This window comes from Epinephelus lanceolatus, chromosome 8 (genome assembly GCF_041903045.1).
Source record: "Epinephelus lanceolatus isolate andai-2023 chromosome 8, ASM4190304v1, whole genome shotgun sequence".
NCBI classification, from domain to species: Eukaryota; Metazoa; Chordata; class Actinopteri; order Perciformes; family Serranidae; genus Epinephelus; species Epinephelus lanceolatus.
The window spans coordinates 41298657-41324587 of NC_135741.1; the positions used below are offsets into that span (position 1 = coordinate 41298657).

The 25931-nt window shown below is 40.2% G+C and overlaps 1 protein-coding gene across 2 annotated transcripts in view; it reads left to right on the plus strand.

Moving 5' to 3' along the window:
- The first annotated feature begins 6834 nt into the window (after nt 1-6834).
- The window catches only part of prkcz (protein kinase C, zeta), a 239706-nt gene continuing 220609 nt past the window's right edge, over nt 6835-25931 (plus strand). The window contains exons 1-4 of one of the 2 annotated variants that reach the window (XM_033630197.2): nt 6835-7119; nt 19115-19236; nt 23254-23343; nt 23633-23683. In XM_033630197.2, the coding sequence (XP_033486088.1) occupies nt 7043-7119; nt 19115-19236; nt 23254-23343; nt 23633-23683 (340 nt within the window). In that variant the 5' untranslated portion in view covers nt 6835-7042. Of the gene's footprint in view, nt 7120-17936; nt 18017-19114; nt 19237-23253; nt 23344-23632; nt 23684-25931 lie in introns of those variants that run through there. The other variant, XM_033630198.2, reaches the window with a different exon arrangement.

The window sequence follows — 25931 nt, forward strand, 5'->3', positions numbered from 1 at the left end:
ACCTATTAGACAGGTATAAAACAAGCCAATCGAGAGCCACATCACTGATACCAACAAAGTTTGTCAGACGGCTAATCAGGATACCAAGATGAAAAACATGTCCCTTGTCATATGATTATATCTTATATTAGTATATCTTAATGAGATAATTTGACTAGAATGGTGACAGTTTTTCCCTCACCTGATTCATTAGCCTTGGCTGAGCCTGAGGAGGTGGACTGCCCCCGGGCTGAGCCAGTGCCTCCTCCAAAATACTTTAACAGTGCTCCTGGGGAAGTTTCATATAACTTATGACCATAATAGGGAGTTGATGTAAAAGGAAATATGTTTATTTACTCACATAAATTACTATGGTCTGCAGCAAACAACACATCTCAAACTATAAATTAACTAAGTTAATTCATTAATGCAAAAACATATTGCTAGCAAACGTCACCACATCTGTAATTAATGTTAGTTGTTATTAAACATTTGCTGTCAAACGTTGTTATCAAAAACGTTGTTTTGATGCCAAAAAGCAACCCAGAATATATACACAGAGAATCAACTTATTCAAAGTAGGCTATTACACAAACACAAAAACGTTAGCTTGAATAGTAAGCTATCTAACCTACCAGTTAAAAGAGGAATTTCTCTAGTTTTGAACTAACATTAGCTAGCTTATTTGCTATTGTAGGCTAACATAGTTGGAACAAAAAATCAACAATAATTAGGGACTTTCCTAATTTGAGGAAACTTTTCAAAATCTCTGTGACACCAAACGTTACATTACCAAGACGTGCAAACATACCTTTATCTGTTTTTTCTCCTCTTCCTCTTTCTTCTTTTTTCTTTCTTATGCCCCTGAAGGGTATGTCCTTTGTTGCGACATTATTAGGCTTTCCACCTGCTGCTAGCTCCTTGGATGCGCAGTGCGCACTGCTCGGCTGGATGCACACCTTACTAGCAGAGCTCTGACATTTAGTCTAGAGCAGAGAGGCAGTAGGAAACTACACTCTGTTAACATAATATTGTCTTTTTTTTAACAACAACGTACATTTGATAATTTATGAATCATCAATTTTTTTTCTTTTTTTCTTTTTTGAAGTTAATTGCTCTTGGGGGCCCCCTAGTGGTCACGGGGCCCTAAGCAGGTGCTTAGTTCGCTTATGCCTTGCGCTCAGTACCCATTCCAGTCGATGTTAATCAGTGGGTGCATGCACAAGGTGGGGCTTTTATAGCCTGGCGCATGCCGGCCACATAAAGTGGTGTGTCTTAAAGATTATTAATTTTCCAAGTTAATGACCCCAGATGGGAATAATTCCCATAGTTATGATATAACTACTGGGTGTGAAGATAATCTCCTCACTCAGAGAACCAAGGTAACAAAGTAACTGAACATTCTTACCTATATTGATAGATACCCATGACAGAACAGCAACCCCTACAGGTCAAATTAGCACCCCACATACTTTTTACACCAGGTATGGCTCCTATATGTGTAATTAGTTAAAGTCCACCTGTTTTCAATGTAAGTGTCACATTATGTCAGAAAGGCCTCTCTTAAAGGCCCCAGAGTCTACAACACCACCATGCGGTACCACCAAGCAAGGAACTCTCCAAACAGGTCAGGGACAAAGTTCTGGATTAGTCCAACTCAGGGTTGGGTTATATAAAAAATATATGAAACTTGGAACATCACAATGAGCACCATTAAATCCATTAAATCCATCATTACAAAATGGGAATAAAGGTGACACTACAACAAACATGCCAAGAGGGGGCCACCCACCAAAACTGATGGACCAGGCAAAGAGGGCATTATTCAGAGAGAAAACAAAGGGCCTGTCCAGACCTGGTATTAACAATCTTCTTGAGTGATCCAAACACAAGTGGACAGTGCTAAATACTAATCTAAACGACCACCAAGACACATTGTGATCTGATCACTCAAACCACTTGCGGAGGAGGTCTGGGATGCGTTTGACACATATCTTTTGTAGTGTGAACCCTGATGCGTCCCTGACAAGAACTATGTCATAGGTGCTGCTGGTCATTGTGGTTGTTTTGGTAACAGTGCACTACTGCTCCGTAACTTACCCATTTTATGTTAAGGTGGGCGAAGTGCTGTGTGACTATCCATTGTTTTGGCCGAAGGAGATGTGCTGAATTCTGCTGAAAGCGATATCTCCAGCTGTACTGACACAACCCCTAACTTGACTAACAAACATGCTACAGAGCAGCTAGCAAAAGTGCGGATGTAATAACTGAGTGCCAGGCCGTAATGTAATCTGAACACAAACGGTTAGCTGAAGACACATGATAACACAGGCAGCGATGTGTCTTGGCTGTCCATTTCTGTTCAGATCACTGAAACACATGGCAATACCAGGCCCAAACAGGCTCAAAGAGACCAAAGATAACACTGAAGGACCGGGAAAACTTCACAGAGAAGACTGGAGTATCTGTCCACAGGACCACTTAAAGCCATGCATGCCAGAAAGTTGGACTTTATGAAAGAGTGGCCAAAAAAAAGCTGTTGCTTGAGGCAAGGAGGTTTTCTGGTCATATGAGATTAAAACTGAACCTTTTGGCCGCTTTGTAGCACTCTCTTTGCACACAACAATTGCACACATTTTTTAAGCACACTGAAAACCCCTTGGGATGAGAAGGCCAGCTCACTAGGAGAGAATGTTGCCGTAAAGGATCGTTAAGACCAGTGATTTGCATGAGAATGTGGAGGGCAGATTTGAGACTGCAAACAAGACAGAGGGGAAAGAGGTGAGTGATCACACATGGGGAACCTGCTAAACTGAAAATACTTGAAAACCATACCATGCATTTCTACAAACTCGCTTAGTAACATTTTATTAGTTTGTTGGTTTTTCTCTGTGTCATCTGTAGCTGCAGGTTTGGCTTCATGAATGTAAATATGAGATCAAATGATGTACTAACTGCTTTTATTGGGAAGAAGTGAGGGAAAAATCAACAGTGAAACATCCAGGAAATCCAGAAGTTGTGAAATATTGGTAATAAGAGAGGGCTTTTTATAAAAACAATTTCTCTAGAACTGCTAGGCAGTTTGGGTGGGCAGCCATCATGAACGATAAATCTGGAGGGAGTTAATCATTTCCTGACTCACTGATCTATGTCACAGCAGTACATTTAGGAATTAGAAACTCCCCCAAAACCCTACTTTTGCCATTCTTCTTTCTTCCACCTGATGCCCTCGAACTTTCCCTTTATTCCCCATCGCCTGACTGCCCAGCCATGTACACATCTGTTTCCACCTCTCTCATCAGCCCTGCAGTCACCTGACATCCCCTGCCTTCCGGTCCCCACTTTCCTCATCAGTCCTTCAGATATTAAACCAGCCCATTTTTGTTGAGCCCTTGTAAATCCATCCATGTTTTGTGCATTTGATTTGAGTGTCTGTACCTAACTACAACCTACCTGTCTGCCTTCCTGTCAACTGTGTACATGCCTGTAATCTATTTCTACCATAAATCTCTGTTGTTGTTTTTTAATAAATAAGCTCTATTTTGATGCTTTTAATGAACTCTTGCACCTTATTTACCCTTATTTTTCCCAAATTAATTATGAGTTGTGACGTTAAAAATATTAGTAGTTGTTAGTAATTGGTACTGAGTAGAAACAGAATATTTTGCAACTTCTATTATTCAAATTTAGAAAATTATGAGGTACTTGCACTTGATTATTTTATTTTATGCTGCTTTAAAGTTATACTTCTCTACATCAATATTGTACTTTTTACCCCACTACATTTATTTGACTGCTTTATTACTCTGAAAACTTAGCTTATCAATACAAAAATCTCTTGCATTCAAACACCTCCTCAATTTCATCCTCCCAAGGGATAATTACTTCTATGAGGAAACACATTGACAGGACTTGGACCACTGGACCAGGTCTGGCCATATATATTATATGTATACATATATCTATATATATATATATATATATATATATATATATATGTATACATATATATTTCTTTGATATTTTTGTCATATACAGGTATGCAGTTATGAATGCAGCCTCAAGAGGGCACAAGCTAGTGTCCTCACTGGGTCCGTCTCAAGCCCGGATAAATGCAGAGGGTTGTGTCAGGAAGGGCATCTGACATAAAACCTATGCCAAATCAAACATGCGAATCACTAATATGACTTCCATACCGGATTGATTGAGGCCCGGGTTAACAACGACTGCCACCGGTGCTGTTGACCTACAGGGTGCCGGTGGAAATTGGACTACTGTTAGTCGAAAAAGGAGATGAGGAAGGCGTGTCTGTAGGCAAAGAGAGAAGATGAAAGGCAAGAGTCTAGAACTGAGAGTAGGGACTTTGAATGTTGGGACTATGACAGGGAACCCTAGAGAGTTGGCTGACATGCTGCAGAGGAGGAAGGTGGATATACAGTGTGTTCAGGAGACCACGTGGAAAGGTAGCATGGCTAGAAGCTTGGGAGCAGGGTTCAAGCTGTTTTATCATGGTGTGGATGGGAAGCGAAATGGAGTAGGAGTTATCCTGAAGGAGGAGTTTGTTAGGAATGTTCTGGAGGTGAAAAGAGCGTCAGATAGGGTGATGAGTCTGAAGCTAGAAATTGAAGGTGTGATGTTCAACGTTGTTAGTGGTTATGCCCCACAGGTGGGATGTGAGTTAGAAGAGAAGGAGAAATTCTAGAGAGACTTAGATGAAGTGATGCAGAATATCCCTAGAGGTGGGAGAGTGGGGATTGGTGCAGACTTCAAGTGGACATGTCGGGGCGGGGAACAGAGGTGATGAGGAAGTGATGGGCAGGTTTGGTATCCAGGATAGGAACACAGAAGGACAGATGGTGGTAGACTTTGCAAAAACGATGGAAATGGCTGTAGTGAATACTTCCTTCCAGAAGAGGCAGGAACATAGGGCGACTTATAAGAGCTGAGGGAGGAGCACACTGGTGGACTACATCTTGTGTAGAAGATGTAATCTGAAGGAGATCAGTGACTGCAAAGTCGTGGTAGGTGAGAGTGTAGCCAGACAGCATAGGATGGTGGTTACAATGTTATGTTGTTCTTGTTGTTGGATGGGTGGGGTCCCTCTATGAGTCCCCTGGGGATATACAGTACATTTCACAATAAAATGGGAGAGACTTGTAATTTTATACTTGTGTATTTTTCGTATTCCCAATAAAAATATTTAAAATAAATAAATTGTCATTCTGTCCACAGCTATTGTATTTGTGTTTGAGCATGCTTTGGTTGTTATGATCCACAAATCTAAGAAATCCACAATCTGCTGTGTTACTGAAGCTGAACAGCATTTTATTCCAGGTTGAACAGAAGCATCTAAGGAAAATGTCCTTGGGATTAGCTCTATTGTCAGACGAATGACCTGCAGGCCTATCCATGTCTTAAAGTTCTTCCTACATAACGTTTCAGTGCAGAAGGTGGGTGAGCCAGCTGTGCAAGTTTGATAAAAAATATTTGCATTGCATGTGAGAAAATTAATTTAGCTCTTTTTCCATTATATTTGTCTATGAATTTCACATTATACTTTATATGTAACATAATATGAGTGTGACGCCCCTTAATGGATGTCCTGGCCAACCTCATCAGGCAGTTGACTGACATGGGAGGGTTGTTGCCTTGATTAAGCTTACCTGGGCCTTCCATATAAAAGCTGCCCCAGGTATGAACTCACCCTCTCCCTTCCTAAACCCTGCATCATTGCCTTTTAGTTTTGCACCTCCAACACCTCCACAGCACACCTGACACATGTACATGCATGGCTTTCATAACATATTTTGCTGATGTACACACACTATGTTTCTTTAAGTAAATCTTAGTTCAATAAATGAAACATGTTTTAACCAAATCTCTTGTGTGGACTGCAAAAATTAAACATTCACTGAGCCAGTTTGTGACAATAAGCATTTTAGTGCCAGTATTTTTTAAGGTGAATAATGATGATCCTTTGGAGCTAGTTAGGTAATAATCATTATCTATCTAATTATCTATATTATTATCTATACTTAGTGCCGTACATCGCAGCCTTTTGCCTTTACGAAGAAAATAGCTTGTTTAAATGGTAAATTACTCATTAATGTTTTCTTGAAGTTGTTTATTGATCAACCAGCAGGTGGCGCGCGACAACTGCATTATTCTATTGGAGGCCTCAGCCACCTTGTAACCATACAACCTGTTCACGTTATGTGTAGCCCAAGTTTGATTTGTCCTTTGCTTCTTTTGCACGTCTTCTTGTAAGAAATCTCTCAGAGCACACACGACATCTTTTTTCCACGAGGGCTTTTATTAAAACTCATAAAAATCATTGTTCAATCAAAAGTATTTACAAAATCTTTTTGACGTTATCAATAATGATTATATGGAATGAATAGAGACGCCCTGATGCTGGAGTATGACAAGGACATTACTGTAAGAGAAATAAAATATAACGTTACCATGAAGATGATTTCACTCGTAAGTTGACAGACCATCTGTATGTGGAGAGACAAATATCATTACGCAACCTTAAGTATATTCCCTGTAAACTCGCTTTGGACCACCATAATCTGTCTACAAATCCTTACATTAATATTATAGGCGTTTTTGGTGAAAATCCCGTTAGAAGCAATGGGACAGGTGAATTTGGACTCCGGTAACCATAGTGAGACATAAAACACTGTGTCAGGTTAGCCAGACTTTGCCCTCACGCGATCAGGTGTTAGGATGCTTTCCTTTCAAAATAAGAGTACTACTATTATCGCAGATTCAGTTGCAGCACAACTTTGGTTTATCTGTTTTATTTTGATACGTAAAATCGGGAATGGTAATGTTACACGCGCCATCTTGACAACTCCTCCGCCTCTATCGTTGCCGAAACGAAAGAAACTTCAAAGAAGCTCGACAAGTTTTCTTTTGAGAGTATACTACAGAGCGGTACTCGTGGCTGGGTTATGTCAAGTTAAACTTTTATCTTCAGACGTCACCGGGTGATACAGCTAGTTTGGGCCTGTCCCGTTAACGTTGGGCTAGTTGGGAGTTAACGTTACGCCAAACAATGCATATGCTAGCGTCAAACGGATCCATAATGGACTTGAACTCGGATTTGGTGAAAATTAAAGCACACTACTGTGGGTAAGTAGCTTGCCGTAGGAAACAGGGAGACGGTAGCGGGCTGGTTACGATGACAAGGGGAAACACCTGTGGAGTGGAGACTTTCACTGGTGGTATGTGGGGTCGTTCCTAAGATCAAGCTAGGTCAGTCAGTGACACTGCACTCCTGCACACCCGACCAATGTCAAACTCACCTTGGTATTTTTAAAGTTATGAGAATAAAATAAAGGTTTTGAAAGCGTCCTCACCCCGATAACAACACTGAGGAATTTTCATTTTATTGTATAATATGACATTGGCGTCAGTAACAATTTATTGTTGTGGGTGTTCTCGTGTTCCTTAAGTTTTGTGGTGATGTTGGTCTGGGCCACATAATGACTAATGTCATTAAACATGACAGTGGTGTCATTGCTTCATTGAATATTCATTTCTATAAATGTGAGATTTTTTCATATTAAAGGTCTTACTGTATAAGTCACTTAAAGAATGTCTAATTCTGTACATATGTCTTTTAGTCAGTGTAGAAATGTTACTTTTACCTGTTGTTTTGAAGGAGCGCCCCACTGCTCTTTAACCCACTAACTTAGTATTTGAAATGCAAATTTTCTCTTTGTGGATGGAAAGGACCAGGGATTGCTCTATACATCTGGGGGCCCTAAACAGGATGTTCTTTGGGGTCCACCCTCAGTCAGTACGTTTAAATAACATTAGAGAAAATTGATTCATTGTGTAAGTCTGACAAAATCTGGACTTTTAAAATACACATAAACATCTTAGTCCAACTGAAATTGTATTACAACCCCAATTCCAAAAAAGTTGGGACGCTGTGTAAAATGTAAACAGAATGCAATGATGTGCAAATCCTTTTTGACCTCTGTTCAGTTGAATGCAGTCCTAAGACAAGATATTTAATGTTCAAACTCATAAACATTATTTATTTTTAATAATGTACATTTACTCTGGGGCGGCACAGTGGTGTGGTGGTTAGCACTGTCGCCTCACAGCAAGAGGGTTCCTGGTTCAATCCCGGGTGTGAGAGCCCTTCTGTGCGGAGTTTGCATGTTCTCCCCGTGTCAGCGTGGGTTTTCTCTGGGTACTCCGGCTTCCTCCCACAGTCCAAAAACATGCAGATTGGGGATAGGTAAATTGGCGACTCTAAATTGTCCGTAGGTGTGAATGTGAGTGTGAATGGTTGTCTGTCTCTACATGTCAACCCTGCCATAGTCTGGCGACCTGTCCAGGGTGTATCCCGCCTCTCGCCCAATGTCAGCTGGGATAGGCTCCAGCCCAGATAAGCGGTTAGAAAATGGATGGAAGGACATTTATTCTGATTTTGATGCCTGCAACATATTCCATAACAGTTGGGACAGAGGCATGGTCACCACTGTGTTACATCACCTTTTCTTCTAACAGCACTGAATAACAGTCAGAAGCCTCCATTACTGCATTTTGTGCTTTATAGTGCACAACATGTTCAATGGTAGACAGGTCTGGACTACAAGCAGGCCAGTCTAGTACCTGCACTCTTTTACTACGAAGCCACACTGTTGTGACACGTGCAGACTGTGTCTCATTGTCTTGCTGGAATAAGCAGGGATGTCCCTGAAAAAGATGTTGTCCAGATGGCAGCATATGTTGCTCCAAAGTCTGTATGTACCTTTCAGCATTCATAGTGTCTTCACAGATGAACAAGTTACTCGTTATGCCATGGGCACTAACACTCCCCCATACCATCACAGATGCTGGCTTTTGAACCTTGAGCTGGTAACAGTCTAGATGGTCCTGGATGATCCTCTTGTGTCACGTCACAACATTCATGATTTTGGAAATGTGCACTTATCAGACCACTGCGTTCTTTTACACTTTGTGTCTGTCCATCTCAGATGAGCTCGGGTCCAGAGAAGTCAGCGGTGTTTCTGGATGTTGTTGATATAGCTTTTTGCATGGCAGAGTCTTAACTTGCATTTATAGATGCAGTGACAAACTGTGCTTACTGACAATGGTTTTCCAAAGTGTTCCTGAACCCATGTAGTAATATCCATTATACAGTCATGTTGGTTTTTTGAATGCAGTGCCGTCTGGAGAGTCAGAGGTGTTGGTTTTCAGCCTTGTCCCTTACATGGAGAGAATTCTCTGGATTCTCTGAATCTTTTGATGATATTCTAGATTGTTGATGTTGAAATCTCTAAATTATCTGCAGTTGTGTATTGAGAATAGTTGTTCTCAAACTGTTGGACTGTATGCCCGCACAGTTTTTAAAATAAGTGACCATCCTTGCTTGAGAACACCTGAGGCTTTTTAAGATGCCCCTTTCATACCTTTTACCTACCTATACTATCATTTGTTACCAATTAACCTCTTTACCTGTGGAATGTTCCAACGGATGTTTTTTGAGCATTCAACAACTTCCCCAGTCTTTTGTTGCTACTGATCAACTTTTTTGGAATGTGTTGCAGGCATCAAATTCTGAATAAGTGTAAATTTTACAAAAAACTATAAAGTTTATCAGTTTATACATTAAATATCTTGTCTTTGGGCTGTATTCATTTGAATATAAGTCAAAAGGGATTTACAAATCATTGCATTCTATTTTTATTGACATTTTACACAGTGTCCCAACTTTTTTGGAATTGGGGTTGTAAATTGTATTTCTCAAAGTCGGATTAACACACCCAAATAATGTGATTGGAAGTTGAATTACTCCTGCATGTATAGAGTCAATCGGACCCAAACTGGCCGCACATGCTCCCCAGTTTACACCCCAGGCTTTGAACCAGAAGTCAAATAGCATAAATGCATAACAGAATAAGAAGCTGGTAACAACATGGAGAAATCTACATCCATTTTTGTGCATTTTTGTATGGAGGATATGTACAGAGCTGTAAAGTTGTCCACCACAATACCAGCTTGCAGCTACGTTAACTGTAGCTTACTTGTTTGTCGATGTCGATCTGTGACATAATAGGTCAACCAGAAAAAGGTCCAATACTAACAAGCTGAAAGGGTGCACCATCTATCATAGCGGAGTCGAACATACTGGGGTCTATAAATTGATGCATGTAACAAGCATAAATTGACTCATGGTCTCATGAGTGTCAAAAACCGATGCAGGAGGGTATCTAGCATATTTTGATGTGACGGGCCACTGAGCAACATCAGTATTTGACGACTGAGAATTTGTTGGCAAGTGGGACATTTTACACTGTGAACTTGTGAACAACTTGTCAGCGCTCTGCGAAGAACAAACTATGTTAGGGAGACACTGGGTGCGTTCCGAATCACATACTTTTTCTTTTCACTTTTAGTAGGTAATGCAGCTGCCCTTAAAAAGTATGTACTGTTGCATGTTGTATGCACACAAACGGGGCATACTACTTTCTTATAACACCACGCCCCATACTTTGACCCACTTGCTTTAATATCCGTTGCCTTGGAGATCAAACAAACACCACTTACCGAGTTCACCAAGAAGGAGATCAACCCAGAGAGCTCTGCTGTTGTTACTTTGCAATGTATGTAGTTTAACTTTTTAATGTAATTTCACTCTCTGAAATATAATACGTTAGAATCTACAAACTGTGCAGTTTCTACAGCATTTTCAAAGTTATGCCCTATCGATGTTTGTAGTATTAATGATTATTTTATTCACTTAAACAATCAACATTCCTATTATTACCACTCCAAACCGCTCCAAACTCATATCCATAACTAACAAGGCTAGCAAGATAATCGGTCTCCCCACACCCAACCTCACAGACATGAATGCAAAGGCCACTGCACGCATTGCATTCTCAATAGAACAAGACACTACCCACCCACTCAACCACCACATCATCCCACTACCCTCCGGACATAGATACAGGACAATGCATTGCAGGAAGGCTCATTTATCCAGAAGCCTAATCCCGTCAGCCATAGCGGCATTGAACAATAGATCCCGCAAGAAACTGAGGTGAAGTCTGTAATGTTGTTTCTGTCTCTGTCCAAATGTCCTGTGCAATGTGCATATGTGTATGTGCAATGATGTCTGTTCTGTTCTGTATATCGGTTAAACTGTTGTGGCGCTGTCGAAAAGAATTTCCCCTCTGGGGACAATAAAGTCTAAAGTCTAAAGTTACTATTGGACTGTCATCAGCTACTTGAATGCTCTATTATTCAGGTGGCTGTGGCTCAGAGGTAGAGCAGGTCGTCCACCAATCGAAAGATTGGCAGTTTGAACCCAGCTCCTCCACTCTGCATGTCGATTGGGCAAGATACTGAACCCCAAAAGCATTGAAGTTACTGAGTAGCAGGTGGCATCCTGTATGGTAGCCTCAGCCACCAGTGTGTGAATGTGAGTCAGTAGTGTAAAAATCGCTGTGAGTGGTCAGAAGACTAGAAAAAAGACTAGACTAGAAAGGCGCTATACAAGTGCATGTCCACTTACCATCATTTGGCATTTGGACTCCAATTAACAGTCAGTTGATGTGACGCATAGTTCATTGCGCAGTATGTATTGCCTAGTATGTACTGGATACTAAATCTTTTTTCTGGCATACTATATAGTATGGTAGTATGTGTATAGGTGAAGAGAGAGGAGGAGCACACACCAGGGTTGGAGAGGTGCTGACCATTGACGAAAATATACAAATTTGAAAACAGATGTCAGGCGCACACTCTAAGACTCGATGCAAAAATGTTTTCTTTTATTCAAGTACCAACATTTTGACTAGACCGTCTTCATCAGGGTATGCGTATGGGAACATAGTTTGTTTCCAAGTCATGTCAGACATACAGTATCAACTGCAATTATTACTTGCTATTTATCTGCTGAGATGCAGCTAGGCTAGGATACGGATAAATATGTGATAAGCTCAGTATCAGCTGATAATGGTGGCCCGTCTGTTTATTAGTGGGGCTTTTGTGACTATGCTTTTAGTCATGTTACATGATAAATAATAGATGAATTAAATGTAGATTTTATCACGTACTTCCTGTAGATTGACTAATTTACCAATCGTTTCAGAGCCAGATGGTTGACTTTGCCATGGCACTAAGTGAATGAATGAATGAATAATGTTTTGTGCTGGATCTGAGCTGTCCACAGTCCACAGTATACTGAGCCTGGCACACACTGCCATCTGATGATTAGGAGTCCAGAAAGGGTTAACAGACTAAAAATATGGACTGAATGAAAAGCCACCTTGTTCAAATGTTGATTAATCCTGTTAGCATGCTTAAAGGAATAGCTCAACATAACATTGTGATATGTTTGTGATCTGCTCTTTTATACTTAGGGTTGTGAATATTTTTTAAATGGCAGAAAGACTTTTTTTAAAGTGAATGCACTATAGTTTATATATAGTGTTATTCAGGTTGATTAAGAATTAGCATGAAAGTAGGGGCTGATGGTCAGGACACACTGTTGTTGGAGCTGAACCTGAAATGATTCCTTAGGACTGATCTTTTTACTGTTGACATGGTACTGCTTCTCAGGTAGCAGCTTACTGGTAGAATTTACTCCAAACTCTGAACTGGGTCAGAAGTGTTTTTCACTTCTCAGCTTAGTAATACTCCAATATATTTTTAGAGGGTAGTGTATGTTTTCAGGGGCTGGGGGGTTAATGTGGCCCCATTAAACTCAGGCTAATCTCATCAGTTTTTATATAATCCTAAAAACAACCCTCCTGAATGATTTGGTATGTTGAATATGCATTCAACCCCTTTTCACTACTAAAGGTCGCTACAGGATTCTGTTCACACCAGACCTATTTTGGACTGTAGGTCCATGTACTGAGCAGACAGTGCAGGTCAAGTGGTGCAGCTCAAGAACTTCATTTCTGTACTTGGTCACTATATGAAAAGTTAATACAGCAACTCCTACTCAACAATTATTTTTATTATTGAGAAGTAGGGCTGATACAATTACAGAGTTTCACTAGCAGTATCAAAACAATACATTTTTAAAGTCTTTCTTTGAGGTAGGGATGTGCCATATATTGTTCACAATAATACTGGTATTTTTAATATAATATAAAAAAAATTCATAATGTGATGCTCGCAATAGTAGTGTGGAATAAGCTTTGGTGTCCTGAATGTTTTATGAACAGCCCCAGACTTCTCAGACTCTTTTAGTGACTAAACGCTCAGAGGGAACTCATTCAGCGGCTCCTCTGGCAGCAGCACAGCCTCTCTCCCTCTCCTTTCTCACCATGCACACACGGGAGTCGGTGTTGTCAAGTGATTTTGTTATAAACCTTTGGTAATTTAAACCTACGTGACGCTCACACCTCAACAAAAAACTGTATAAATGTTTATGTGCACTAGTTATGGTAACATAACAGCCTGTCACAGGTTACAGTGTGATGATTAGAGGAGAAATGGCAAAGCATAAAGGTCCAGGTGGAAAAAAAACAACTCAATCACTTAGGATTTTACTCTAACTAAAACAGAAGGAAATCTCCTGTTGAGTTATATATATATATATATATATATATATATAGATTCCAGGGTACCTTTGTTGTATTTGGGATAATGGTGCTTGCGTGCTTCTTGTTCTCTCTCTTATTGTTAATGTTTACTACAGTCATTCTGTGGTTCTTTGCTACTAAAAAAGTCGTCGTCATCTTATAGCCTTGTTATATGTATCTTTTAATGAAAAATACATTTTATGCCCTCAGTGCCACTTTTTCCCTTCACTACTGAAAATGATGTTGAATATTAATTTTTTTGTATTGTTGTATTGAGGTTCGAAATTTTAGTTTCGTGACAACATTGGTGCTGTATACAGTTAATCTGTTGATACATAAAGTTTAGGTGTTTGCATGCTGTCATCAGTCTGTTATGTCACAGAGTCTTACCATCTGTACTGAGAAAAATGTTACAAAATATTTTTTAAACAGCAGTAAGTCTTCTGGGGCTAGCGTTAACATTCCTCACAGTCATAGATCAGTAGGTTAGTGGTTAAATATGAATAGGGTTTCCCACACATTCATTTATTTGTGGCGGCACGCCACGATTAAAACATCTGCTGCCACAAATGGATCTTCTATTTTTGGAGCTGGACCGTTCACTAGGAGCTCTATTGGAATATATTTACCGTTCGGTGACATAGTGACTGAAATATCAATCACCCATCTTGATATCTGTCTGTTGATAACAGACAAATGCCTGGGTTTACTTTATCATGCAAATAGATGTCTTTGGCCTCAAATTCTGTTGATTAATGGCCTCCATTTAATGGAGTTTCCCAGAATAAAGGTAAAAGTGAGAACTGGAATTAGTTGTATTAGGTAGAAATCCAGTGACAGAGTGTATGTTATCATGGAACCAACACACAGTACAGTATATGAGTGAGAGGTGACAGGAAACCTTTGATTAGAGGGATCAAAGATCAACATGTTGACAGTTAGATTTATGCTCTTATACATGACCAATCCCTTAGTGTGCTGAGCACTTCAGTTATATTCACTCAGCAAACAATGCACTATGTGCAATAGTCATAGTGTTGCCTGAACCATGTGCATTTGGCTGCAACAGGTTTAGTTTTTTAAAACCAGGAGAGTAGAATGCATTCTATTTAGTGTGCCTTCAAAGAGGACATGAAGTGGGAGACCTTTGTAACACATCACATAGGCTATGTTTAATCATATCAAAATGTTGCATAGGCATCATGATGATTTAGGTTTGTGTAGTATCAATTAAATGCCAAGAGGTATAACAAACAGTAAGTTGTAGACAATATGTACCAATATTTATAGGCATAACGCTACTGTGTGTGTGTGTGTGTGTGTGTGTGTGTGTGTGTGTGTGTTTGTGACATCATTCTATGCTGACTTGTGTGGGTGTTGACTGTGTGGAGCAATGCCTGCTGGGAAGCAAGCTGTCTCTGCTCCACCTTGTCAGAGTCCAAAAAGCACTCGCCATAAACACTTGGCCACACACACTCCTGTCAGACACACTCACATGGGCCCAGTCACTGTTGCTCCTGATTCTCAGCAGCTGCACTGTTGTGTGAATACATACTGTAGCCCAATATCCACAATATCATATTCAGCCCGCAACACAGCAGTGAGTGTTGGTGTTGAAACTCAACATGCCTCCCTTATTTAAAATAGTGGTCCACTGATGAGGGTATTTGAAGGCCATTAACAAAATTCAACATCTTTGTACTTTGTGTTTCATATCAGCGTTTGAAAACAGAAGGTAAACAAATAATTTATATTAACTGATGTGTGTGCCAACAGTCTAGTTTACAGCATTAGCATTCAAATTAGCGTGAGGTGTCTGTTAATGATATGTACTAGTTAAGCCCTCTGACTTCTTTTATTGACCGTTCTAAAGAAGAAATTTCTTCCTAAAACCTGTCTATGCAGGTATCACAAAGATTTTGTTATTCACCCATGTTTTCTTTTTTTGGGATTTTTTATGTATTTGTATTTTCTTAAATTCTACAGTCATGTAATATCAAATGATTTAAATGACAGTAATATTTGTTGTTTGGCCTCCTAAAATTGACATACACTTACACTTTAATTCACATTAGTTATGTCAATGGGAACCATGGCATCTAATAGTTACTGATTGATCATGCCAGAAAATATCACACGTTTGAGCGATTGGGCTAAAAAAGTGAACAAGCAGCGTTCTGAGTTAATAATAACACACACACACACACACACACACACTCATCTTTCATTCTTCAGTCCTGACAGGTGCACTGCTATAATGCCTTAAGTTAGCATTTTGTGGGTTGGGTTTAAGTATTAATTAATGTGTATTTTTAGAGTCCCATGCAACTAAAAAAGTGCAGCAGCAGCCACTACTTTTCAATATTTCCACTTTATTAGTATTTCCACAGTGGATTATTATAACTACTACAATAACCTGTACTGCTACCATAGTTGTTCTTAGCTCGAGTTTGTACCTCTCATGTAAGATAATTACCCATCAGTCTATGAAAAATCCAGGTTGTTAAAACACTTCTAAATGTAAAGTATGTCCAGAATCCCCAAAGACTCTTCTAACCATCTGGATGAAAAATATTCCATCTGCTCTATGATAAGAAACATTTTAAACTCATTTCAAATTTCCCACACTATTTACAATTCCAAACAACATGCCAGCCATAAATAGTATGTGTCCTTGCTCTATTTGTAGGATGTTGACTGAAAATTTGTCTGTATCAATGTCATGTTTCCTCATTTGTCCTCATTCAGTTTTCTTGTGTCACAAAAAAGCAAGAAGGTAGTTGTTTTTCCAGGCAGAAAATGTAGTTGCAAATTTGTGGCATGGGTTAAAAATCTTTAATCCAGATGGTTAGATGGGTCTTTGAGGATTCTGATATTACTTTAACAGCAGAGGTAAGTGTGGTTAAAAATCATTTTGGGTTTTTGTCTTTTAGAAACAGATGCTTAGCCTAATGAATTGAATGTAATGATAATGCAGTATGTCAGAGGCTCAAAGTGGGGCTGCTATTATTGCTACTATAGCACTCCCATGACCACAGCTACAATAGCTGGACTGCACCAGATGATATTTATTAGTAATACCAATTTTGTCAAACCCAGTGTTGTCCTCAATACTTTATGTTGTCATATCAAGCAGGAGATCTAATCAAGCAGTGTGAAAACAGTGTCGTAATAAATTGCTGAGGTAGTGATTTACTCAATGTTGGGGAGCTTGGAAGAGATGGATTAAAATAAAGAATGGCCCAAATGAGGTAGTACCTCTGAAGGCTTTCTGTTATGTGTGAAGTCTCTAGAGAAACAGGAGACAGAGTTTTCAACCACTGTCCAATGTCTTCAACACCTGGTGGAGCAAACACCATGTGTTATGATGATTTAACCCAACTGCCAGAAAAAAGTACTTTTTTGCAAACCACAGATATATTACATTTGCTTGGTATTATGTAGTGCATACATTGAAAGTTTGTCTCACACTGTTGTTAATGTGTGGATAGGTTTAGGCACAAAACCCATGTGGTTATGGTGAGGAAAAGATGATGTTTTGGCCCTAAAACACTCTGGTGTGGTGGCATAATCAACTCTAGAAAAGCAGTGATATTTCAGCAAAAAAAAAAAAAAAAAATTCTCTGGTGGCACTATCCCTGCTGGAAAAACAGTAACACCCTCATTTGGTGTCTAAAAAGCCGCTGGAAAAACAGTGACAGGTTGCTACAAAACACCCGATCATAAACAATTTTGTTTGTAAGTCATAAACAGTGGTTTACTATTAAATACCCACATTTGGGTGCTAAAAGGCAGCTTGAAAACAGTGGAGGGTCACTGCAAAAAAAAAACATTTTAGTGCCTAAAAAGCCACTGGAAAAACAGTGATGGGTCACTACAAAATACTCATATTTGGGGCCTAAAAAGAAGTGTGAGGGAGCTGGGAAGCATCCCCCTCACTAAGGTGACGAACATTGCACACATATAGTAAAGTTGGATGCGTTAAACTAATACAGGAAGTTTTCTTTTGGTTGTTGTTGTGCTTTTATTTCGAACCCTGCTAACTCCTCTTTGTCTCTGAGGTCAACTTCCAGGAGGGCGTGGTTTCATGGAGTGCACACATGAGCCACAGGACTCCAGCTGGCTCCAATAATTACCTGGTTAGGCTGAACCAAGAGTGTAGGAGCAGAGAGGGGAGGGGATAGAGGGTTTGTGTTGAGTTTGGCTTTTGTTTGGTCTTTCGCCAGTTTATTATGTGTTTTGTTTAACCTGTATTAGTCAGCATTTATTTATATTGTGTGTATGTAAGTATTAGTGGGGTTAATTTGTACATGTATTGTATATAGTATGGTAATGGGGTTTTTGGGAACCTTCCTATGTAATGGTACAGGCCAGGGGTAGATATGCCAGGCGAGAAAGGTAGTTGGTGTGTCAGAGAGAGGGGGTCAGGTTGGGGGGTCACGTCTGCTGCCAGAACTGCTGTTGAGCCTGTAAGCCTTCTTTTTCCCTTTTTGTAAAATCTTATGCTGTAACTGAAGATCATGGACATTTTGTACCTTGCTTATTTTGTATAAGTAAAGAAAAAACAGAGCTCTGAACAATCCCTGCTGGTCATGCTGCTTATTTCCCCTTGTTACATCTCAATCCTGCCTGGTTTCATCCTGTTTGTAAGGGATTACCACCTGCGAAACCTTACAAGAATCTTGAAAAACAGTGACAGGTTGCTACAAAACACCCATGTTTGGTGCCTGAAAAGCAGCCGAAAAAACAGTGACAGGTCGCTACAAAAGACCCATATTTGGTGGTTAAAAAGCTGCTGGAAACACAGCGATGATTTGCTCGATCATAAACAATTTTGTTTTTAAGTCACAAACAGTGGTCTGCAGCTTGGCAGGTGTCTCGCCTAGGTGTCACGCCATCCACCATACACTCCACTTTGCAATGTCAAGTTCAGCTCATATACTATGTCACTTGAGAAACATTGATATGATGCCTATGAAATGTATAAATAGAACTTATTCGTGATTTGCAGATATTTGTTGTACATTTGTTTTCACAGCTTGAGTAGCACTAGTATGACTCATAAACTAATCTTCAGTTCCAAAATCAGTGAAGTGCCTCTTTAATTTTTTCCATTTGTCCAAATGCTGAGTGACACAGTTTAACACCTGCTTAATGTACCCTGAATGTGCTGGTTAACATCAGTGCAGGCTAGTAAACAGCTAAGACTGACCTGAGCCAACATATACTGCAGACGTTCACATTCACATTGTTCTACACTTAATCCGTCACTAACTACAAACCAAGCCAAGATTTTTGTCCATCATTTACTCTGTCATACCCATCTGCACGTGCAACTACCCTGCCAGTTAACAGCTAAACTAATCAACTGATAATTTTGTGGAGAGGCTACAATATCAGACCATAGTGGAAGTTTATTTTGAAGTCAAAAATAGTGAAACAATTCCTCATTTTGTTGTTGACTCATTGGACTCCCAGAGGGATCTCTTAATCTCTAGTGCACTTAGACAAAGTGACTCAATCTTGACATTTTCTGTGAATGTGTGTGTGTTTCTGTGTGCATTCAGGGACATGTTGATCACAGACTTGGCAGCCACGGTAACCTTTGTGGAGTTGCGTGAGGAGGTGAGGATGATGTGCAGCGTTGCCAAGCAGCAGCCCATCACACTCAAGTGGATCGATGATGAAGGTGGGTGTGTCTCACTGTCAAATACTGTACATCCGTCTGTGTGCTCTGTCTTGTCCTGAAGGCACCTGCTGTGTCCTTCCACTTTGCTGCTAAACTCTGGCTCAAAAATTGAGCACAGTGGCCAGAAAATCCAAAGTCATCACACACTGCCACTGCGGCATCACACTGCACACTGAAATGACTTAAAGCCCAACTTGCAGGTTGAAAACCATGGTGAATAAATGTGTAGGAAAATGATGCAGAAACTCTAGATCTAGATTAAAATAAAAACATATACACACTACAGTGACCTTTGGAGTCATTTTTGTGAGAGAATTTTGCTTCCGCATCTAAAAACCCACTAACCGGAAGCGACGTAGCATAAGGGAGTCCGGCCGAGTTCGATTGAGTGTAACATTAATAAACATGGATCCTAGTACTAGTTTTGAGACTGAAGAAGTTGAAAATGTACATTCATATGCATATGACGGCCCACAGGCTTATAATTATGAGCCTGTTAGGCGTCCAAGAGACCAGGAACAGATCAGGGTTAGGAGAAATAATGGCCACAGGAGAGAAATAGAGCTGCGGTGTGAGGATAACCAGTAGAGAACTGGGCAGGTGTCTTGGTAAGCAACCAGCGTTAGCTAACGACAGCTAACGATGTCTAACGCTGTGTTCACATCACAACATTAAGTTTGCCATCACGTATTAGGTTATAACAAAGCTACCAATAGTTCTGCCAGTATTAGATAACTAATGCTACTTACCCATAACAGAAACTAATGCGCAAATATCAGCTTGTATCAGACGTATCTTGCTATGCGTGTTATAACTCCGCATTACGGTGTATTGACGTCCGCAGGACAGACAGACAGAGAGAGAGAGAGAGAGAGAGAGATACGAAGATTTCCTGATAATTTTTTGTATGATAGGTGCTTGTGTGGGAACTGCCAGCCCATGTCCTCAGCTGTGGAGAGTATGTGCTGCAAGGCTCTGGTGGAGAATCTGACCCCCAGACCAGGCATAACATGCCTCACACTGCCCATCAACCCTCACGCTGCCCGCTACCGTCTCAAACACGGAGGCCTGTCTCTCCCTCGCACATAGCCCCGAGGCTCAGGTCTCCCTCTCCGCGGAGAGAGAGACCCGAGCCCCGCGGCCCCGCACAAACCCCTGAGGCTCGGGTCTTCGTCTCCGCGAGGGAGACCCGAGCCTCAGGGGTATGTGTGAGGGCGGGCGGGCTCCGCCAGGAACATAATCCTCCTGTCCAAAATGAGCGCTGCACATGACCGCGTTTTTGGTCACAGATGAAGCCGTGAAGTCACGCCTCTTCACCTGCACAAAACGCACCCAGGCACGAAAACTAACTCCACTCCTTTTTCTGTCCGGAAAACGGTGGACTCGATGTCCTGACAGGCTTGAGTTTGTGCAACCTGCACAGACACAATAATTAGACATAATCACAAATGGTGAAATGCACTGTTAACAACCAACTCACAAGTTTCCTACCACTCAGACTCACTACCACCTACTACTGCGCATTGGACAGAGGCAGGGTCAAGGACGCAGAGTCCCTCTCGTGACGTAGTATCAGGCGATTATGAAAAAAAGCGTTTCTGGAAGAGGAGCTAAAAAGAGCCACTTTATCCTCTGAATTTTTGCCCTTATGTCGTGTAAACCATAATAACTTCTGAATTAACTTCTCATGTGGTAATTTTCAGACAAGGTTATGTATATATTTTTAAAAAAAATTAACCTGCAGTTGCACTTTAATCTGTGGGAATATTTTTGACTAGTTATGCATGTTGGTCTATAGGTTAATTAATATGCTCACATACTCCACCAATGGCTTGAGAGTGACCTACTGTGGTTGGCAGCAGCATAACGGAACTTCTGGGAGGGGACTACCACAAAGGAGCCCTGCAGGTGCCAGAAACTCCATGCCCACTCTTTCTGATACATGCAAAAACACACACACTGTGTGTAGAAGAACACAGAACAAAAATTAATATTAGATCCTGACCAATCCTGTCGGCATGTCTGGAGATTTCTAGAGAATCAATGAAGTTGCACTGCTGTGCCTCATATGTAAACGCACACAGCGTCTGTCTTATTTGCAGTTTCTTTTGTTATCTGCAGTTCCCTTTTTTCTTACTTAGTTCAAAAATGTAAATCGACCATCCATATTCCCTCCAATCTGCTATTACCTACACATGTGTAGATGGATCATTTCATTCATTTATTAAGTTATTAGGGGCCGGGCAGCCTAAGCTGCCAGGACCCTATTGTTATCCTGCATGTTCTTCTTCCTCTTCTTCTTTCTTCTTCTTCTTCTGAGGAAATCCTACTTCCCATGCACCAAACTTTGCACAAAGGTCCAGTCCCACGCCAGATTGCCTCAGCTGCAAAAACAAGCCAATAGTCCTGATGGTAGTGCTACAGCAAGCCTCTAAAGTTCAAAATTTTGAAAATTCACAACAAATTAACCATATGTGCTACAGATTTGCAACTTTCACTTTGAAATTTGCTTTTCCATGGCATGGATGGCTACTGTCTGGCACCCTGATGCTTGCTTTAGTCAATTTGTGAAGCCACACATGAACTGTCACTTGCCAATTAGCTCAGTGAGATAGAAGGCGGACCTCAGTCTCAGAAGTTGTGAGTTCAAGCCTCAGCTAAGGCAAAACGGATATTCTAATGTGAAAGTCCTATGTTCAGGCATCATGCTATGTGGATTAGAGACTACTAAGGTTAAAATAATTATGATCCAGGCAGTTTTGCAGAGAGACAAAGACTCTTTATCAACACTTTTCCCTGTTATCCCTTGTCTCTTTTCCCTGTTTATTTGGTTTAGCTATCAGTCAATATACAGAGTCTATCCAATAGCTACTTTTACATTTTAAAAAATGTTTTCATCTTTGTCACCATGGATAATGTTTAGCTTTAAGCTAGCTCAGGCCAGTTTGTTCATAATTGCTAGCAGTTAATGTTATTCTTACTTTCTTGTTCTTGAGTTTTTTCTTTCCTTTGTATATTATGAGTCTGATCACTTCAGCCACTCATCCACAATTTGAAGGGCATGCCATAATTATAATTATATGATGTAACTTATGTGTTGTGATACGCTTTGTTTTAGTGTGTGTGTATTACATTTTTCACATGGGCTTTTACATATACCACACATTCACTGTTTTATGATGAAATAGATTATGACTTCTTAAGAAAGGGACCATTGAGCTACTGGTTTAGTGCGGGGTCAGACATCAGTGTTTAACAATGTTATTGAAGCTACAGGGAACAGAATAACAAACATATTTATAAAAAAGAAACATCAGTATGGGATTTATTTTCTATATTAAATGTTTGTCTATAAAATGATGTAAAATTCATATTACCTTTCCCCAATTCCAATCTGGCATCCACAAACATCTCACTTTGTCTGACTAAAGGTCCAAAACCAAGATAAAGCAAGATTTGAGGAGGATATCCTCAAATCTGCGAAGGTAACTCCAATACTGATGCCTGAAACAATCAATCTATCATGAAATAGTTGTGGATTAATTATGTGTTCGACTTATTGATTTATTGACTAATCATTGCAGCTGTAGAATTCCTATAATGAGGTAAAAGAAGTTTTAAACATATATTCCGCAGAGTTGTCTCTTGCTAATTAGCTCAGTGAGATAGAGCATAGTCTCTTATGCTTAGAATGCCACCTTTTTTTCATCTTCCTACACTCTGCTTGTTGCTCAGAATTGCCTAATTTTGCCTAAAATTGCCCGGCCCCGACCAATGCTGCGCAGCAGCTATAATTGTATTTGTAATACATGATGTTGTGCATGCTGTTGCTGGTACACACTCTGTGTACAAGACATGACAGATCAAAAACTGTCTAAACATTGGGTCTAAACATCTTTTGGTTTCATGAAGGGCTGAAAACATTTAGCCAGACAGAACCTTTTCATGAATTTGTGTGTGTGTGTGTGTGTGTGTGTGTGTGTGTGTGTGTGTGTGTGCATGCGTACGTGTGTGTAGGGGACCCTTGTACTATCTCGTCTCAGATGGAGCTAGAGGAGGCATTTCGTATTTACAGTCGAACCAAGAAGTCTGGATTACTGCTGCATGGTGAGCTAGCTCCTGCTTTTAATTTCATTTTAGAATTATTAATATATCAGAATAATTATTTACCTGTTTGCCATAATGGACAACTTTAGGAGGCTTTAAACACCACAGAAAGATACATACCTTTGCAAGCATTGTAATGTTTAAGAAATGACAAGGCACACAAACTTAATGCAACATTTATTCAGGTAGCATCTGGATTGCATATAGGTGAGGGTTGGGGTTTTCATTTTCAAGACCTGTGCATATTTTTCTCACACCTCTGCTTGGTGACATTTTCTGTCTCTTGCAGTGTTCCCCAGTATCCCGGAGAGGCCTGGCATGCCCTGCCCTGGAGAGGACAGTGAGTAAATCAGCTCTCCTTTCACTCTTTATCTCCCTCTTTGACTCCCAGTGACAGTGGGATCCCGTGCTGTGTAACCAGCACTGTTAAACTAGGTTAAGAACCTGGCACCTGGCTTTGGTGTAGGTACAAAATAGAGGTGGGTGAGAGTTCTTTGGATCTCTCTGGACTCATCTGATGGATGTCAGACTCTCTGCAGCTCTTCAAGACTTAAATGTAAATCCTATCGTCTCAGTACCAACCATAGAAATAGAATGACTAGAAAGGGCATTGAGCTGTTTGCCGTGGTCATTTGACTAGCTCTATAGGAAATGGTGGTTGTTCAGTGGGGTCATCTGTGGGGTCGGAAAGTGTGTCATACTCACTAGTTTAAGAATTCTTACTGCTGCCTTTTAAGGAAGTATTTCACTGCTGGAAAAATGGTCTTTTCACAAATCTGGGCTGTCTGTGCAGTAGATGTGAATTTTTTTTTAAATCGATGATAAATGACCAGAGAAAACAGAAGAAATGTGTGTGTAAAATATGTTTCTTAAATCATTTTAGGCAAGAAATAGGCAGTACAGTAACAGAATCTTGGTTCATTTGATCAGCACTACTGTACCTGGTTTTGTGTTTGATTTAAGTCAATCTTCTTCTGTACTCTTTGTGTCTGTGGTGAGGGCAGGCATACGAAAATGAGAAAGTACGATCTGTAGTTCGAGCAACAGCCTGAGAGCAAGTGAGCAGGGAGATCTGGGCGCTGGTAAGCTGGAGGGAGGTTTACCAAAGTTCATTTACACATTCAACCTACATTGGTACAGTACAAAGCTGGTTGGAAATCTGCAAAGTATTCCTTTAAAGGTATTGACGTCTTTGCACAGTAATGAATAACGTCACACATTGGCTTTGCAATTCAAGTAATCAGTTACAATTATGTTTTCAAATAAAAAAAGTTACTTTAAAAATAACACTATAACTGTTATTTCCTTGTTGTTGTTGTTACTGTAGCTGCCTCCAAAGAAGGAGCGAGAGCTGCTGCTCAGTGGACAACTGAGAGGTAGAGAGAATGCAGAGATAAACAGCGTGCAGATCACCATAGTTGCTCATCTTACTCTCTGAATTAAGGGTTTATTTTGACCAAAACAGAGATGGTGATTGTTGGAACAGTGGACTTAATAAATACATGACTAAAAAGACTAACAAAGATGGTTTAGGTGAGTTTTATTTTGTTTCTGTCGAGTTTGAAGTGTGTTTTACAATTAGTTTACAGAGCCATAAGCTAAGGTTAGTCTTAGAGAGAGAGAGAGAGAGAGAGAGAGAGAGAGAGAGAGAGAGAGAGAGACTTGAATTGGTTGTTTTTTTTATTTGTTTAATAAAGAGAATAGGTGTAAGAATATTTTTTCCTTTGGTGTTTATTAAGTTAATGTATGTTTATGTTGTTTATGCATGCTAATTGGATAGGTACAAAGGTGAAGTGTCTGCTCGAACACATCTCCTAGCTGAGGCCATGGTGGATATTACCCAAAAGTATGCTATGGGGTTACTTTCTTAGGGAACGCTGTAATTTAAATCTAAGAATCCTCATTTCCTTTTAAGCAGCACCTTTTTTTGCACCACTCCGTTGCTCATTTGGTTGTTACTGTGAAACCTCACTTCAGGTTTTCTCGACTTGCTGTATTTTTTTATTCAAGTTAGCAGATGGCTAAACTGGAAGTTATCTGCTTGGTTGCTGTAAGTCTCTATTGCGCTTGCTCTTTGGGCTCAATGATGCAGAAAATCCAGGTAATTTCATACAGGGGAAATAAGGCTTTTTTGGCTTCATGCACCACTGAGGAACTTTTATGTGAATGAATGGGGCCCTGCCTCCAAGGCTGTATCCAATTCTCCTTATACATCAATGAATTTAGCGCGCTACAACAGTTGCAATGGTAACACTGGTACACATAAAAATGGCCACCACTTTGACCATCCTGCTATGTTGACATGAACAGGAATGTCCATTCTACTCTCATTCTGTTTCTGTGGTTCCAACCCTGAGTCAGCCATGGTTCAGAGTTAACACCAGAGTTACAGTTAGATCAAACAGTTTTGCAGCTAGAAATGTATTCCAGTCAAGCAGTCAATCAAACTGAGAACTTGCAATTTTCCAACTGGTAAAATGGAGGGCAAGCTCTGAAGAAAGTTAGCAGTGGTTGTTCAAATCTAGACTGACAAGTTATTTTTTGTCCTCCAAACAATGACTATATTTCAGATTTCTAAACCCCCTGGC